This window comes from Synchiropus splendidus, chromosome 7 (genome assembly GCF_027744825.2).
Source record: "Synchiropus splendidus isolate RoL2022-P1 chromosome 7, RoL_Sspl_1.0, whole genome shotgun sequence".
Taxonomy (NCBI): Eukaryota; Metazoa; Chordata; class Actinopteri; order Syngnathiformes; family Callionymidae; genus Synchiropus; species Synchiropus splendidus.
The window spans coordinates 12180197-12195585 of NC_071340.1; the positions used below are offsets into that span (position 1 = coordinate 12180197).

At 41.5% G+C, this 15389-nt stretch overlaps 2 protein-coding genes across 2 annotated transcripts; both read right to left on the bottom strand.

Annotated features, from left to right (window-relative positions):
• Positions 1-625: 625 nt before the first annotated feature.
• pggt1b (protein geranylgeranyltransferase type I, beta subunit) lies at positions 626-11778 on the bottom strand. Its single transcript, XM_053871808.1, has 9 exons — positions 11627-11778; positions 11262-11380; positions 9227-9291; positions 8859-9010; positions 8289-8421; positions 7382-7427; positions 5389-5573; positions 4944-5052; positions 626-2696 (listed from the first exon to the last, which is right to left on the bottom strand). Exons 1-9 carry the CDS (start codon positions 11752-11754, stop codon positions 2530-2532), a joined length of 1104 nt encoding a protein of 367 aa, XP_053727783.1. The 5' UTR covers positions 11755-11778; the 3' UTR covers positions 626-2529.
• Positions 11779-11850: 72 nt separating this feature from the next.
• On the bottom strand, positions 11851-15220 carry LOC128763063 (coiled-coil domain-containing protein 112). The gene is made up of 11 exons (XM_053871807.1): positions 15147-15220; positions 14662-14783; positions 14340-14461; positions 14177-14266; positions 14025-14100; positions 13700-13826; positions 13503-13622; positions 13149-13286; positions 12340-12446; positions 12143-12269; positions 11851-12065 (listed from the first exon to the last, which is right to left on the bottom strand). The coding sequence occupies exons 1-11, from the start codon at positions 15189-15191 to the stop codon at positions 11916-11918; spliced, it is 1224 nt and encodes a 407-aa protein (XP_053727782.1). The 5' UTR covers positions 15192-15220; the 3' UTR covers positions 11851-11915.
• Between the last annotated feature and the right edge of the window lie 169 nt (positions 15221-15389).

A 15389-nucleotide genomic window follows, 5' to 3' on the forward strand; every position in this document is an offset into this window, starting at 1 on the left:
TGAGACGCCAAACATCCAGGCCTCCCAGAGGACAGATTTAGAACATCGAACAAGAACGCCTTGCATTAAATTGTCTCCAAATATTGAGGGCGGCAGTGAAAGGAGTCAGAGCTGAGTCTTGAATATAGGGAACACTGTATAATGGTCTTAGGTCAACCTTTCACTGCAGGTGACTGAAACAATTCAATTATTATGGGCGATAAATGATGTTCATCAAAGACATTGATTCTACAATGGTGTTAGAAGAAAGGAAGCATTTGATGAAACAATATAACATTATGTTTATTAAGGTTATTATATACTATATTTTAATGAAGGATATGATTTAAAGATCATTTTTGGAACACATCCACATGGGCACGGCGTTGGTGGTCTCTGCTCTCAGTGAACAGAATTCCACACTTTCAAGTAGTGGTATTTTAACAAACTAATACCTCATTTACTTGATTTTCATGTATTTATTCACTCTAAATTGTCAATTAAAGCCCCGATCTCTACATTCAGACTCATTCAAATCATCTTGTTTTTACTGGTACGATTCCAGCAAACATGCTAGGACGTCTCTTCTCGAACATCTTGCCGAATACAGTATCAACACACATAAGAACAAAGAAAGCCACAGAAACAAATTGCCAAACATCTTTACTGACGACAGGTTCGTCTTCCACTGTTAAAATAACCCACACCTTCACAGTCTCAACCACCTCAGACAGTTTCACCTTCAATTCAAGTCACATGTGAATTTTTATCTACTCTCTCTACAAAGCATAGAAAAAATAAACTCGGTTACATTTACAGTATTTGTCAGCGTTTGTTTGCGACTAATACATTTTCTGCTGCTTCGAGAGAACAACTATGAAAACAGGATGAGAGCTGACACTCAAAGGAAGGAGGGTGGAGCCATGTGGTGCCGAACGAACACAGAAGCAGTGTTTGATATGGGATGAATTAGTTGTTGGGAATTAAAATTTCACATTTTAAAAACAGCATCAAAAAGCATCTCTGTCTATATTCATCAAAGGATGTATCCATTTGACACAGAAAAGAGTCCAGCGAACGCGAGGGATGCATATTCTTTGTAACTGTAGAATTGTAGAATGGCAGAATTATCTTACACAGAGGTAGAATTGCAAATGAGAGTCGAACAAGTTCCGCAGTCAAAAGCATTTTCTCATCATGTTATATGTTGTAGTTTGAGGTTGCTTCCTGTGTCCCACCAATTCCATCCTTAGTACAGCTGAGGGAGCGTTCTATGGGCGTGGGATCCGAAAATGCATCAAGTTCATCCAATTTCAATTGATCTGTGTCAGACAAGCAGCTAACTAGGCTCCCGCTGGAGTCGCAGCATGCTTACTTCAGCACAAAGAAAATAAACCAAGGACTCATTACCATAACCTGCCACTCACTAGCCGGTCTTCCATGCTCTAAAATAGCAGCCCCAGCCGCCACACCTTTAATAATAGATGCCCCAAACGCATTTATTTATTTATCGAGCCCCGTCCTCTGCTCTGGTTTTCGGATGGGAAAATCCAGGACAAAGACGACGGGAGAGCTGTTCAAGGTCAAGGTCAGCGTCGCCGAATCCAACGTGCTTGGTCAGAATCGGGACAGGTGACAACAATGGCTGCAGCCTTCACACCCTGCTGAGCTTTTCAGTCCTCTTGCTTCTCACTTTTTTTAGGAGCAGGTGGCTTGTTAAAAGAAAAGGGCGTGGCTACGGCGCCAAGCTGGAGCGAAGATGGCTTTTATTCACTTCTGCTTATGCTTCAGATTTCAGAAGGTTTTCAGCAGAGAAAAATAAATTACGCTGAAGACCATTTCTCTTCAACTGGACAAAGTCAATTACACATCATTTTTTGTTTGCTGCTTCTTGCCTCCATTGATTTTTCCTGCCTTGAAGGGAAACAAGCCGGGTTTCTCGGCAGCGCTCTGGCCTCTTCGCCCTTCCTCCAGAGAGTCCCAGAGTTAGCTTCTGGATAAACAATAACTGTTCCCCAGAACCAGCGAAGGCGATATCTAAATATTTTATTTCACAAACTATCTCTCGGCATGATTCATCTCTATTTACATTTGTTACCAGGTAAACAATCCTTGAGGCGCAGTGAGGTCAGGCGGGAATCACCTTTGGGACCCTCCACCTGTAGGCTAGAATAAGGATGTAAACAATCCTCTGTTCAAGTTTTCTTCCTTCCTGACAGACAATTTGAGTCTCTGATGTCAGAAATTCCAGATTGGCCACTTATGAAAGTGTCACTTGAAAACAAAGCGACATTAATTGGCTTCTGCGTGTTAAGTAAAATGTAAAACTGAACCGTACTCTGACTAAATCGACAGACCTCAGTGCGTGTTTTAGTGGACTAGACTTTTAGAATTTTTATTAAAGGCAGCAAATGTGTCAAAAAGCAAAATGGAGCTCTCCATGTTCAGAGTCTTTACTGTAAGGTGGCAAAGCAGTGATCCTGCGCAGTTGTTTGGGAGCAACTCCCTCAGACGACCTGTTCAGAGGCAGCGTGGTGGCTCATGGCGCTGTCAGTGCTGTTGGCTGCAGCTGCCGCTCTGGTCCCTCCATGTCTGCTGCACCTGCTGCAGGTGCTCGAAGGCTCTCTGGGTGATGTTAAGGGCCGGGTGGACCTTCCTCAGACTGGGCTCGCCGATCAGAGACAGACCACACAGACCCAGGTAGGCATGAAGAGGATCTAGGACGACAGGAGGAAAGACAATACACTGAGACTGAGAAAACCAGAGCCAGATCTATGGTGCAGTCAGCTCTCCCTTATTAATCCACAGCAAAGCTGAAGCTGTCTGACAGAGACGGTATGAATTATTCACGTCTACCCGTGACCCCGGTCCGCTGGGATCAAATAAAAGCTACACAGGCTCGTAAATGGAGCAGTAATTGAATTATAATGAAATGACGGGAGATTGGATCCCGACATCAGAATCAATCCAAGCCTTGTTCATGGCCTTGGTGAGGGCTCATCGTCATAGTGGCTGCAGTGCATCACTCTCAACGAGGCCAGTGAAAGTCCAAAGGAGATGGCTTTCACAAAATGACTGCATGGTTGAATGGAGCACAGAAGCAAAGAGCTAGTATCACTTCATGGTTTGGCCAAACGCTGACATGAGATTCTGCACCTGCCAGTACAGTTCGCCTCCTATCACTCCACACATCTGTAGTCTGGTCAGCAGAGGTTGACAGTAACCGCTCATAAAGGACCACTTTGGACCGCTCCAGAGGCGACAGTGGAAAGCGTGACGGATAAGATAAGTGGCTATTATTCCAATCACCTTATCAGAAATCTAAAACGGGACGCCAGTCATGAACATTTGGAAGCCCATGTTGGCCACACATTTGATCAGCAGAAGAGCAGAAAACAGTTCACTTGCTGTCACCTTTTTCCCCTCTATGGGAAGCCTTAGTCCTGCCCATCTACTTCCGCCACTAAAAGTATGAACTGAAGTCAACGGAGAGATAAAAGCCATTTTCTGATCTTACTTGAAATCTGCCATAGATGTGATGTCTGTGAATTTGAAAGGCACATTCTAATGCCAAGCACTGCTTTTCAATCAGCACCAAAAGTTACTTTTGTGTGATATCTAGTAGCAAACTACTCAATAGTTGGTCGAGTGAGAGCCAGCATGCGGGACAAGCCCTACAGGGTCGCGGTAAGTCTTTGCTGCCGTCTACCTTTGACAGTTTAGAACCTTTAGCATCTGCCTTAGCGCCAGAGCAGTCGGATTCTGCTAAACATGCGTAGTCCAAATAATGATGTATTTTCACTCGCAAAACTAAATCCTAAATAAGTTACACATACATTACAGGTCCAGTGTGTGTGTGTGTGTGTGTGTGTGTGTGTGTGTGTGTGTGTGTGTGTGTGTGTGTGTGTGTGTGTGTGTGTGTGTGTGTGTGTGTGTGTGTGTGTGTGTGTGTGTGTGTGTGTGTGTGTGTGTTCAGGACATGAGGCAAAGTGGAGCAGAAAATCATTTTGATCTCCCTCTGACTTCCATCCATTTTTTTCCCGATCTTAGTTCCCATGGACCAAACAGAAGGGGCGGAGACTTAGGCCCCTATAGGAGCAGCAGAATGAATCAAATATGGTTCCAAAGCAATATGATCTCCCTTTGCAGACCAACGATACTACAGTGAGAAATTCCTCTACAGGAAAAAGACACTAAACAAAGACAAAGCTGCACACAGTTACACTCCTGAAAACATCTGGAGTCTCAAGTTACTGTTACTCGTCGGCTCTGTTTCCGACTGAGCTGTTTTTTCCCCCTAAAATGTTCTTTTGTCTGGTAATATTTGTGACACTGTTCTCTCCTCTATTGTTTGTGTAAGACAAGGAGCTCCTTCTCCTGTGTCCTCCTCCAAGCTGCGAACAATCGGCTCATCAATTACACATCGCAGGCCGAGCAAGAACGCACACAAGTGTGGCCGTTTAGAGTTACAATAGACGTCTCAGGTAAAACAACTCCACCCGGATGTCGCTGCTGTCGAGCGGGAGGAACACAAACTGGACAAGCAAGGGAGCCGACAATGCTTGTTTAGTTAACACCAGTGTGCAAACCACCATGAAAAAGACAAAGAAATCCTTTAGCTTCATTGTCTCCAACAAAAAAATTCATTTAACAAATCAAACGTCGCTGGACTTTTTGAGTTTGTTTTAGCCAAAGGTCTCGCTGGTTGCTTCAGCAGTTATCACCAGTGAGACAAACGGAACTTCCTCTTTCTGATCTGCTCAACTTTCAGAACAAACACACCACACAGAGCGACTCTGGATGATTGACTCCTTGCTATTTCAGAGCTCCTCATCAATGAAAGTATGTGACACTCAAGTGTATATTTGTTTTAGGCACCACTTCCTGACCACGTGTTTCACCTGAGGACAGTGAAGAAAAAATACGAACTGTTTGTGTAACAAACACCTCCATCAAATATTTACCTGGATGACTGTCAGGCCACTTGGCGAAGCCTCCCACCAGGCGGTCCTGCGTGGACAGGATGAAGCTCCTGTTCTTGTCAAAGTTGGTGTATTTGAAAACATCTAAAAGCTTAAAGGGAGAAAACAAGAAAGAGAATTCTACGTCAATTCGACAAAGTGTGCTATCTAAAAGAACCGCATCCTCCGGAGCAAATGCTCGCCACTCTCACAGTACGGCGCTTTTCGACTTATTCAAATGTGTTGTTGGTGCGTGAACGCTCAAGGCTCGGTTCTGACCTCCCAAATTCAAAGCAATGTACGTTCACTTGCGCTCACATCTTAGGGTGACTCACAGCAGTTGGGAGCTTCCTCCATTGCTTTTCGAATCACGAGCATGTTCCTCTGGCACAGCGATGACCCACTTATCTAACAACACATATAGAGCATGTTTCCAGCTCACATTTACCTCTAACGTTGCTCCCACCCAGAAGGAGTAGCAAGTGTCTACAGGTTTGTTTGGGCGACCGTGAAAGCCCGTCTGTTGCCTCATGATGCACCAGCGGCGAATGCGGTCCAGCTCCCGCTGACTCAGAGCTTCCTCCAGCCGACCCATTAGACAGAGCGAGGCGATGGCACAGAACGTCCAGCCACCTGGACTCACACACAGACATGAGAAAACACTGTAAGTACGGCTTGTTACCAGATGTCAGACTATCATAAATAGGTTCGCTCAACAGAATGTGAGAAGATTACACAGACAAAACAACAGTTTATATTTACGTTTTTTTCTTTTTCAGCACCATGAATAAATACATTGAAAGTAGGGGTGGATGATGGCAACAACATCGAATCTCAATTATTTTACTTTGTAGAATCACAATTTCATTTTTAATCACAATATATTTGGGACTAACTTGCAAGTTTCTGGAGATTGCAAACAAACATGACGCTGCAGTATGGTACAACAGCCCACAAAGACAAACAAATCAAGACAATTTAGGCCAAAGAACCTTTCTAAACAGAAGTACTTGATGATAAAAATGACTTAAATTAATAGGTTGCAGCAATGTATACAGTTCTACTGCATCATTTCATCTTAATTTTGGGAGTTTCCAGATGAATCTTTAATTATTTTACCATTCTGTGAGTGTTCACATTTTGAGGTGATGAGGTAAACATTGGCGGTCCACGAGTGCAGATCAAGGTTTTGACATGAAACGTCATGTTAGATTAGCGACGCCGTCTTTGGTGTCGCATGTCAGACCGGGAACACTGGTGAAGGTGTGAGGTCAAGTTAGGCGAGTGTCGGGTTTAAAAACAATTCGAGGCAAGCGCTTTGGACCAGCTTGTTTGCTTGATCTGTGAGTGTGTGCAACAGGACATGGAGCATACACACACACGAGTGGGCACAAACCTTCCTCTGCCACTGAGATTCATTTATAGAATGTGACCGATACAATCTCTTCAGTCTTCACTATGGTAGACTATCAGGACGTCCTAATCCGTTGCGATCTAATATCATCATATCACTCACCCCTAATTGAAAGTAAATAGAGAAGATGTAAAACCCTTCACTTTCATTAAACAGCGATTGACACCTTCTTACATGGGCTTTAGTTCAGGACCATAAAACACGGTGTCACATTGTCAATGTCACTTCAGGCACCTTCATCTCAGAGTGCATCAGTAAATCTTCAGAGCATGTGACGGTCAGGTGACAGCTATGGATTAATGAGACGGAGAAAAAAAAAACATATTTCAACCCTCAGATTTATTTGACATCATGGCGCATCATGACTACAGACCAGCCAGGGACCTCAGCCAGTGTTATACTGCACACCAAACTGCACAATCCATCGCCGGCTCAAGGCACATTTCAGCGAATGGAATCTATTTAAAGTTAGAATGAACACTTTTGTTAGGCCACTTAATACGACACTGTGGGGCTGATATGCTGAAGAGCTGTGAGCAGCTCAACAAATACAAGACAGGACACAAGATGGTGAGGATATCTACAATGCTAACACATGACACCAGGGGTTTAAACAACATCAGATGGATCGTCGAATCCCAATGTGGAGGTGTGATCTGTGACAAGTCAACAAACATCATACACGCTTCAATTCCTCGTTTATTTCATTAAAATTTAGAGTGTAGGATGCTCGCAGTCGCACTGCAACAATACGGTTTAACGTGAGCAAATAAGGGATGAAAGAGGACAATGTATCAACCGTGAAGGATTGTGATGTTTAATCCCTTAAACCAGTTACTCCCATCAGACACTCTCATGCCCTCGGCAGCCGCACGCCCACAAACCCTCTGATCTAAAATGAACCTTCCAAAACCACAATGGAGGTTCTCATGCCATGTCTTTGAAGAGCAGTGCGTCCATGTCAGATAAAAGCCATTTGTCTGCGACAAAGACGAGTGAAGACCATGATGGAACGCATCGTACTCACCATGTGACTCCCGCCCTGATCCCTGACCGAAGCCATTGTCGTACGACTGTGTGCAGAAGAAAGAAAGACAGTTGCATTACAAGATGCATTGTGAAGGTTCTCCTTTGAAAGTTGAAGTTTAGCTGCAGCCAGTAGTGATGCTGAGTCCTGCTTACATAACATCAGATGGTCGGGCTGCTGGACAACACTCTCAGTTCATTGGGATCGTGTCCCACATCCCCATTAATAGGCCCGTTTCTGAAGTGATGATGCACTCAGTTTCAGAGACGGGACACAGAGCAATACTAGGTTCCATTACTTTAAAGAACACTGAAATAAAAAAACTGGACTGTACAGCAACAGTCGCCATTGTTTCAAAACCCTGCGCTTAACTTCGTTCTAAAAAGACAGCTTGTTTGGTAACGTTGAGCTAATATAGTAATGAATGCGATAAAATATGTTCATTAATATGTAACTAAAGCATTAACTAATGTAATTATTGCTCAAGTAACATGTTAAATCTTTAACAAATATTATTTTAAAAAGTACAGTACTTTCACAAACATGTTCATTAATGCTTAATTGATGCCTTTACTTGTGAGATCAAGAAGTCATAATTGCAAAAATAAAAACGCTCAGCTTTAATGTTGACTGACACTTAACTGTTGAAATTTAGGTGCAAAGGCATCTATTGGTGCAGTCCAGCTTTTAGCTGTTTTTATAACATAGTTGCGCTGGATGAATTTATTGGTGGTTCAACAAGTGGATTAGCATCATGTACAGATCAGTGACAGTGTATTGTAGTATTTCCTGATGCCGAGAACATGTTGTCCATGTCCTCACTGTTCAACACATACCTCGCTTGTCCACAGTTTAATTTTGTTGCACAAGTCTCATCACAGTTCCTCAGGCAGCAACATCCACTCACCAAACTGTCGTGGATGTAGTCGATCGCTTTCTGGATGTTCATGCCTGACCAGTCGTCCAGCATGTAGCAGATACAGGCAGCACAGTAGATGAACCTGATGTCATTCTCACTTCCTTCTGGCACTGCATAGAAGCTGTGAGCGAGAATACATGCACAAAGGTTTTCCAACACATCAATACCGCAAGAAACAAAACATATTTTTGTGGAGTAAAATTCTGGTCATTTCCGAGGGAGTTTCAAGTGGGCATTTTAAGTTAAGCAGTAGTATATGTTTGAGTCTTGATGAAGGGCAACCAGATAATGTGAAATCTATCCATGTCATCTTGTTGAAAAATATACAAAAAAATATATATTGAAAAACTGAAAAAAAAATCTCACTTGACATTTCCAAACCTTGTTCTGTTAAATCTTTGTCAAATATTTTCACGCTTTCAGGTAAGCAGGGATATGGAGTTAATAAAATGACCATGAGGTGACAGCTAAAGGTCTGTCTCATCGTATCATAAATGTGGAAAAGATGTGAAAAATATAATACAATCTGGTTCACAATAAGAGTCTGAGTCTGCTGACCTGCCATCCTCAAGCTGCAGAGCTCGGAGGCCAGCCAGGCAGGCTTGTTTGTCGACCCGGCTCAGGTCGTCTCCCAGGATCAACAGGGAGCACAAGCCTGTGTATGTCATGGCCACGTGGCCACTGTCGTACGGATGAAGAACACCTGGACCCTGAATGCAGAGATGACAACATGTGGAGAGCATCACAATAGGGAAGCGCTGAGCAGTGAACGGAATCTCTGAGTCTCTGAGGAGTGTGAAAAACACATTTTCACAATGATTTTACTTTAGAAGTTCAACTACACAAGTAAAAAAAAAAAGAAGTCAATATCATTATACAATATTACATTATAACAAATATTTAAATTATAATAATAATCTAATTACCTTGGTGCTGTAAGGAATTCCAATATGTGACGACCCCCGAAAACCACAGCGGCTCAGGTTGGACTCTGAAACATATTGATAGGAGAATAAATAACAAATTTGAAAAGGATAAAACATGAAATGATAACGTGAGTTTTCAGGTCAACGCTTGGGAACGTCCCTTTCGAGAGAATAACGTTTAGCTGCCATCTAGTGGGGAAAGAAATAATAGGCGGCTGCATGGAAAAAGTAAGACAAATAATACTGTTGAGAGAGCAACAGAGGTCTGGATAATGTAACAAACATTTGGATTTACAAGAAACAGTACAGAACAACTACGACAAAAGCAGACTCACTGGCGCCATGGTAAGGATAAAGATTCAAATATGACTGTTAGGACTGAGGCGGAGAATTCATCTGCATTATACAGCACAGGTGCGCGCACAAGTGACTGCTGCCATGTCATTAGTTTATTTTTCTGTGAAGGCCGACGTTGGCAGACAGCAGGCATATGGCAACAACAAAAATGAGCCCAATCAAGCATGGCGGCGCTGACAGGACTTCTGCGGAGGTCTTGAATAATTAACTAACTGGGCATTCACGCAGATGGCACTGGGTAGTTTGTTAGAGAGAAAACAGGCCATTAAATATTGAGGCCCATTTCACTTTGGTGCAAGATGGGTCGGGTCAGGGAAGGACACCGGGAGGCTGCTTTCTGTTTTCATTATGCCAAAAAAGTAAAGAGAAAAACACTGGACCAACTGACGTCACCATTTAGATAGACAGGCCAAACATTGGAGGTTCGAGAACTGATGCAACAAGCCTTCAGACAATGACGTAAGAGTACGAATTAAAAACAATTTCAACCACACCGTCTCCATTGAATCTCCATTCAACAACACAAAAGCAACCCACATGGCTTGTGTTATCAAATTCTAACTTTAAGTCAAAGTACTTTCGTCCAAATAATAGTGCCAACACAACCCAGTTACACTTATGGCAACTACAGTAATAAGAAATATTTCATGACATTATTATTTGTTTTATTTTCTTCATCATTGCAGACGTATATAATGGGATTATAAACGTTGAAAACCACTGAGAAGAACAATCGAATCTGCTTAAGAGAGGTCATCAATCACCTTTTCAAATTTATTTTTTAGTCAGTATTGAAGGTCAAACCCTAGTAATGGGAAAGTAGTAAACTCACAAAAGCGGTGGTGGTCAATTATGATTCACAATTTAAAGTTAGAAGCACGTAAATTTGCAGAACATTGTTGATAACCTCTTCAGAACAAAGCTTTTTCCTGAGTGTGTTTCATTATTTTTCAGCTCTATCTGGTATCAGAGGTACTGTACAGATGTAGCTAAATGTCTCAGCAGAGAAAGTATTTTGGATGAGAAAACCTTTGTTTGGTAATTACAACCATTATGATCATTCTATCTACTTGTGAAAAAGTGTCAAATTTTTGAAATCCTATGAAACTAGAGACGTCAGTGTACATAGAGAGAATGGTTACTTTTCAAAAAATTTGGACCAAATCAAATCTCATCATCTCCCTGAAATGGATGTGATGTTGCGTGGTCCTTATAGTGGCTAAGAAAACCTATAACTTGCTTATTTAACTGACTGTTCCAGGGAAAAGTCATAACAAGACACTTCAATATCATCAATAGAATTATGATGATTTATTACTGGCTAATATGTTGACACACATACAGTGACAATACTGTAAAACATACATGTCAATGCCACCCTAGACATTCATCATAGTCATTCACCAAGCGTACTGAGGTGAACAGCATCCTTTATTCAGCTGGAACTGACCCACATCGATCATGTATTTTACTGGCAACAGGCAAACCACCAATTTATGGGACTTGTTTAACATGTCCACATATTGCTTTTGGTGAATGGTCGCAAATGGAAGGCGATGACAGTGGAAAGAGGAGACTATCATAAGTGGTTGTACGTGATAAAGTAATATTCACTGTAATAGCAGTTTGGTACGTCGATGCTGAAGAGACTCTTGTTTTAAGTGTGATGCTGTCTTACTGTCTTCCGTAGGCAGAACCTGCAGCGAGTAGATCCACTCGATCATGACGCTTCTGTCTATCACATCCAGCGCATCCAGCACATCGAGACCAGACAGGGCGAAGAATATTATGGTCAACCTGCAAAGTCAGACAGCATCAATTCAACTGCTTCGGTTCACTTCGAAAACTATTCCCCACGCAGGTTGGTGCGATTCATCCTGAGTAGGGAGTCGGCGGTGACGTGATGCATTAAAGTGAGTGCGACTGGTGTTTTGGCAACTTCTCGAGGTGTTGTCAACATGCTAAGCTAGCTAGCAACCCATTCATAACGCTAAAACAGTGAGCGCAGCAGGCTTGGCTGCTTACAACGACGACGTTCCAAACCTGGTTGTCTCCAAAGATGCATATCTTTCTGGCAACACCTGAAGCGTCCTCTGGAAGAATCGCACATGTCGATCTCGTAAAAAGTCTATTTGTTCATATTCTTCAAACTGATTCTCCTCTTCCGCCATGTTTGCATCCGCACCTATGAGCAACCGTTTCCGTTCCCAAACTGATTTCAAAATAAAAGGCACCAACATTTAAGAGATCAAATGTTAGTTTTATTGAAATTACGAAACATATTTACAATGTTTGTGGCGTTTATTCTTTATCACCATCATCTTCGACTTCATTATCCTACGTTTTCCAAAGACATGCACGCCTCATTCCTCCTCACTGTATTCTTTCTCCTCTCTTCCAACCAAATCAAGTTGTTTTCTCTCATCAGCCTCTTCTGCTCCTCAATCATCAGTTTGACTTCCAGTTGACGCTGGTGCTCCTCCTGAAACACACAACATCCTCATCACTCCACTATAAAACTAGTCATGATTGTTCTCTTGCCTGGTATCAGTCTCATACTTTCACTGAGCATATCTTTTCCTTTTGTTCAGCATCTCTTTGTTCATCTATTTTCTCTTCTATCTTCTCTTTAGCTTCTTTCCTCTCTTTCATTCTTTGTGTTGTCAACTTCCTGTGCTCCGTAGCCCTGTACAACACAACCCACATCACTCTACAGAACACTCTTATCACTATCACAGGAGTGTATTCTGTCGTACCTGTGTGAGCTGCTCCGGGCCTCTCTATCAATCTTCCTTGCCTCCTCATGGTTTTGCACCTTTGAGAGATGTTTCGTTTCCTTGTTGACCTTCCACTGCTGGATGGCCTGAAAACACAATACATCAATATACAATACATAGAAAAAAAATGAATTTGAGTCGGGTAATTCCACAAAGCAATTGTGGCCATGATACTTTAACTAAACAGTCTGAGAGAAAAAAAGTTTTAGTCCACTCATAATTTTTCCCTTTATATATAAATTATTAGACATATATAAATGAAACATGCTTTTTGTAAGTTCTATGGTTTTCTGTATTAACAATATTTTTGTTTAATTTTATGATCCAGAAAAAATACATGTATTTATTTTCTGGCTTTTTTAAAAACCACTACACATTACATCACCCTAATCCCTGCCCAGTTTTGACACCACATCTATTTATATATATTTTTTTGTTTGTGTAATAATGGCCATATTTCAATAGATTTATTTATTTATATTTTCACTTAAAGGTTACAAACTTTTGTTCAATGTGAGCCATTATAATGTGTCTTAATTTCACATTCTCTTTCAACCATGAACTTTGTGTCCTCCTGCAATCTATTCTAAACTAATAATCATTTCAGGATGATTTAAAATCAAAACTTTATCTTCGAAAATGCTTCGAAACAAATAATCACAGTGGTTAGACAAGATTATTACCTCCATGACTACAGTTGTGAACGGAAGATCATTTATATTATACTTTAGATTAAGATGAACTCATCTTTAAACCATTTTAAAACCGCATTATTCTGAGTTTTCTACCGCTCTCTTTTGGTCCTGTAGCTTCACATGCTCCTGGTGCCAGGCTTCATGCTCCTCAATTTCCTTCAATGTTTTACTGGGCAGAAGCAGTTGGGCTTCCTTTCTGTAGGCTGGCTGCCCACCGTGCCTCCTCCAGACCTGCACCCGACATTGTTCAGAAAAACAAGTGTTATTTAGATCAAAACCTTTAGAGGAGAGAACATAATGGTGCCCTATACTAATGCTGTTTTTACATAAAAAAAGGTGTCAGACAGAGGAGGAGGATGACCGTTTGTGCATCAGTTCCATGAATGTGTTGATAGTTATTCCATCTTGTGAGTGCACTTTCAAGGCACGAGAAGAAGAGTACTGAACCTTGAGAAATGCTTCATGATCAAACTTCTCCCAGCCTCCACAGGCTCCTCCAGTTTTCTGAAGAAAGGATTCAAGTGTTTTCACCCCAGCAGGAAGGCCTCTGTTCAAAGGTTTGGTTTCCTAAAAAGGTATTTGTTATAGTTGATGTGAAGCGTGACAACAGAATATTAAACTAGAATACAGAGTCAAAATTGGACCTTAAAATGTGGACTTGAAAGCTGTTTTACGTCTGAATTTACCACCAGGCTCCAGGTTTCAATTTTCTTGTCATAAGCGTTGACTTCCTGTCCATATGTCCACTCGTCCTTCAGAAGCTCTTCAAAGCTGGAATGAAGAACAGCCCTTTTGAAATGCCTCTTCTTCCGATCAGAATTAGTGAAATAATCTGCTGGCCACGGAATCTTTTTTCATCTTCATGCACAATTAACAACACTTTATTGGACTATCAAACTACAAAAGAAAAAAAGGTCTAAGCTTAACAGGAAGTTAAATATTTAATCGTGTTTAATATGTGATTCCTACCAGGTGCACTGCTTCTCCTTCAGGCCATGGATGGACTGCTCGGCCTCGGACATGCTTTCCTTCAGGCAGTCCAACACTGCAGAGGGAAAATGCCCATTACTGTAGCTCTTGAAACTTCACTATCTCTCACCTGCATTAGTTGTGCTGCTTACATTTTGGATTTTCATTCACATCGGTCAGCTGCGTCCGAAATCTTTTCACCTCTGTTTTGATCTTCATCAGCTGTTTTTGTAGGAGTAACTCTGTAAACAAAGCAAACCACATTCCATGTGACTTGTCTTACTTTGTTTCCAGTTTTCTAGTTGAGGTGCCCACTTTCAGAATTTCTGTCTTCCTCCAGTGCTTTCTCATAGTCCTCCAGTGCTTCTTTCACATCTGCCCAGCCGTTTCTCCGGCACAGTACTGACAAGGTTCTTTCTTTTTCCAACTTTTCAATCCTGTAAAGACGTACAGAGATGGACTCAAACAAGGTTGAATAATGCAGAGAAGTCGAACGCAGCATGAGAGGATTGGGCTGTTCCCTTTAGCTCTGAACACACACATAGACTCATATTTGAAGAGTATGTTTACATCCACTTGTTGTTTTTACTGTGCCAGAAGGAATTTGCAACATGGATAAACAAGCAGCTGAACTTACTGCCGCCTAGTAGTTTCAGCCTCCCTGAAGAACTGAGCAGCTTTGTTTCTGGAATGTCTGTGCTCTTCTTGATTTCTCCAGACTGAGGACGACGACGATCCTCTGGACTTCTGGGCTTCAGCCTATGTAAATCCAGTGAAGGCAAGTTAGCAATGAAACCCACAACTGAATTCACCGTTACTTTCATTTAGCAAATAAATAATGCTGTCACCATCATATAAAAAATATGTTTTTTCTATTAGTATTATTATTATTGTTATTTTTAAATGCAAGAACGTCATTAAATTTAAAACTGAAACTAAACTAAAACGATTAATGTGACTTATGTTTGGGAGCTAACAAGGCTAGCAACTGGCAACACCAAGGTACACCTGACACCATCTAAAGTGAGGCATTATTTTAATACACTCAAGTGTATTGACGACATGCTCCAATATACATATAACAGGATTCATATCGTGATACCTTTTTTTAAGTTTACGTACCGAGATTCGTCGAGCAGGAGAGTCGGTGGTTGCTAGGGACGCCATGTTGGAAGCGCTGTGATCGTAGCGAAGGCTCGTATTACAGCCAGCAGAGGGAGCCATTGCTCTTATTTACAGTTTATTCTACAGTGTCTTCTTCGTATCATCATTATTATTATTATTATTATTATTATTATTATTATTATTATTATTAATCTTTGTCTACAAAGAGTTAAATGCATACAAATAAAAATATTCAAATGA